The 3,237-nt window shown below is 34.9% G+C and overlaps 1 protein-coding gene across 1 annotated transcript; it reads left to right on the plus strand.

The window, feature by feature from the left end:
• Positions 1-282: 282 nt before the first annotated feature.
• LOC114181935 lies at positions 283-2,790 on the plus strand. The gene is made up of 2 exons (XM_028068618.1): positions 283-1,596; positions 2,070-2,790. Exons 1-2 carry the CDS (start codon positions 388-390, stop codon positions 2,118-2,120), a joined length of 1,260 nt encoding a protein of 419 aa, XP_027924419.1. The 5' UTR covers positions 283-387; the 3' UTR covers positions 2,121-2,790.
• Positions 2,791-3,237: the final 447 nt, after the last annotated feature.

Raw genomic sequence — 3,237 nt, forward strand, 5'->3', positions numbered from 1 at the left:
AACTTTTTCGAACTTCGTATTGTCCGTGGTGAAAGAGATTTAGAAAAAGAAAGTGCAGTGAGCAATATGAAAGGCTAAAAACATGTATGGTGTGCGTGAGTGTGAAGGAAAGAAAATGGCCGGCTAAAATAGGGAATCTTTTCTTAGTAAAAAAATCATAACATTTTCTTCGGTCACTTCTCCCTTGATGCAAATCCTTTTACCTCGGTTTGACAGATGAAAGAATCCAAAACATAAAAATTACGGAATTCCCAACAAAAATCACCCACGTGCCCCCAAACACCAATCCAGAGACAACAACACCCGTAACAGCTAGCTTCCAATTATGCCACCAAACAAAGCGAAAAAGAAAACATTACACGACGGAAACCGCACCACCTCATAACAATGCTGCAATATATAGTATATACACGAGACACAAAAAGATGGACAACTTCAATCGTTGAACTACTTTCACAAAAACAGAAAATGGCATCACCACATGTTTTCCACTTTAGCCATCCACATCCTCTGCAATGCACCACCCTACCCTCCACACCAAATATCGTAACCTGCTTCGGATGCAACATAAAAGTTAACTATGGTGAGGACTATTACCAGTGCAAAACATGTGCTTTCTCTCTTCACCATGTCTGCTACAACATGCCCTTAATCACAAACCACCCTTCACATCCAACCCACGATCTTCACCTCCTTGTTGCACCTTCATCCAAAGCCACTCTCAACTGTGTCGCGTGTGGCCACCGTGTCACGGCCTTCTCCTACCACTGTGCTCAATGCACCAGCTTCTTCCATGCCCTGTGTCTTGCACTCCCTGTGTCCCTCGCAATCACATGCCACCCCCACAAAATCAAGCTTGAGTTTTCACCACCCTATGATTTCTTCTGTGACTTGTGCAACAAGCCCTGTAATTTCAACCACCGCTGGCTCTATAGGTGCAGCATGTGTGAATTCGACACACATATATCTTGTGCCCTTGAAAACCTAGAGCCCCGTCTGTTTCAAAGCCCGTCTTTTCCTCAATCAAGCCCTCTGTTAAGGCAACAAGTGGAGCACACAAAACTCAGTGCAGGTGTGGGTGATAGTTTCAAAGGGTATGAGTTTGGGATCATGAGCTTGGTGGCGGAACAAATTGGAGGAGAAAATTTTGATAGCAAAACCGATGGATGGGACAAGAGATTGTACAGTAGTAGTCCATGGAAAAAGTATAACAGAGGTGAGAGTGAGAAGATGAAGAATGTTGAACTTGAATTGCAAGAAAAAAAACTGAGCCCTGCTGAAGTTTTATCAAAATTAGAAGAAAGAACACCGCTTCGGGATAAATGGACTCCACTTTCTGATCATTCACCGTTTAGTTACCAATACAGCGACTCGTGTTTTTCAATAGATTTGGCAAAGTCATATTCAGCCCATGCACGTAGAAGTGACCAGATAACACGAAACGTAGTAAGCAAAGAACCATTTGTTCCAGTTAATAATAAGATGAACGCAGATAGTGATGTTGGGAAATCAAGCCAGAGAGTTACGATGAAAAATCCTAACGAAAGCCACGCTAAACGGTCTGTTCAAGACCAAACAATTGCTATGTCGGAGACAGTAAGTTCCAATAACTTGTACTCTAGTAGCTTCTCCTCTTGTGATATTATATTTTGTCTAATCTGCGGTTTTTCTATTTTAACCTTTCATATCTGTTCATGGGAATATTGATCGAGCGTTAAATATTATCATAAAAGGAAATAAAATCAGTGTTGAAAATATGATATAAAAAATCAGATTTTAAGAAGAGAAAGGGAAGGGTGGGTGTAGAGGTTTGTTTCTCTTGGTTTTTGTCATAAAAAAAGTTGGTGCAGGGAGATAAGGTTAAAATAAAAGGTGTGAATAAAATATGGGTTAACATGAATTATTTTTCTTGAATTCTTATGTAGAATTATTAGTCATAATAATTAAGTATGGTGCCTTTTTCGAATATCCGACAGGTAAAAACAGAAGCTAAGTAAGGGGTCTTTTTCATTATGACGACACTAATTAAAAATACAATAACTATGTTTGTTATACATTGATACTTTCAGGGAAGATCCAGCTGTTCTTGTTGGAGGAAATTCCTAAACTGCTGCCCTTAGCATTGACAACCATGTTTGAACCACATAATATGAAAACCATAATAAATTAAAAAATAATATTTTGACTACTAAATTTTGACAACTTTTTCTTACAATCTTAGGTGATATTTTCTAAATGATTCTTCATTTTTTCACTTTTTCATTCTCAATATTCTAAAACTACTTAGAAAATGACACATCATATTGTAAGAGAAAGTTGTCAAAATTTAGTAGTCAAAATATCATTGTCCTAATAAATTGGTTTGAAATCTCGGAAGAACAGAAAGATATCGCAAGAAACTAGTCTTACATCGTAAGACTCACCGGAATTCGCAGATGAGTTTCTAATGCGGAATTGTTGTTTTTAAATGTTGGGTTGTAATTGTGAAGTAATCTAGATCGGGTTTCAAGTATAATCAGAAAAGAGATAAGAGATTCACCTGTAAAAATTTTCTGATACTTAATAGTATACGAATATAGTAATGAATGAAAAAAAAAAAAACCTTTATTAGCTGTATGATCATGTTATGGATTAAGCATGATTGAAGAAGTTGTTGTGAACATCCTCATTGGTGAGGTCTTCTTATATGAATCAGTCTTAAAAATTATTTCAAGAGGCTGATTCAAGACTTGTAGTCAAACATTTGACTCGTCAACGCATAATTTTTTTTTACAATAGACTAAGCTTTGTATAGAGCATTAATTATTATTGAAATATATGGATTTAGAAATTTGTTTCTCATTAAGTTAGATTGATTGAAATGAATGTGTGTGATAATTTACAGATTACACGATTTTATCTCTTTTTTTCAATTTGAAGAATCAAACAAAATTAAGCAATTTGGTTTGGTTACTTTTCACAAATTACATAATCAATTTTAAATTATGATTTTGTTTAGCAAGAAAGAAAGATGTATAAGTGTATATCTAAGTCAAAATAATGGTTCTTCTTTTTAGACTAATTGAGTTTGTGATAACTATTTCCCAAATACTTAAAATGTTGATAGTTTATATATATATATATATATATATATATATATATATATATATATATATTTCTTCTTTTTCTTTTTTAAAATGTGACTAGTTTTTTCGGGTTATCACACTATTATTTCAAAATTGCTTAAAATGTTTAACT

The sequence above is a fragment of the Vigna unguiculata genome, chromosome 1 (assembly GCF_004118075.2).
Source record: "Vigna unguiculata cultivar IT97K-499-35 chromosome 1, ASM411807v1, whole genome shotgun sequence".
Classification (NCBI taxonomy): Eukaryota; Viridiplantae; Streptophyta; class Magnoliopsida; order Fabales; family Fabaceae; genus Vigna; species Vigna unguiculata.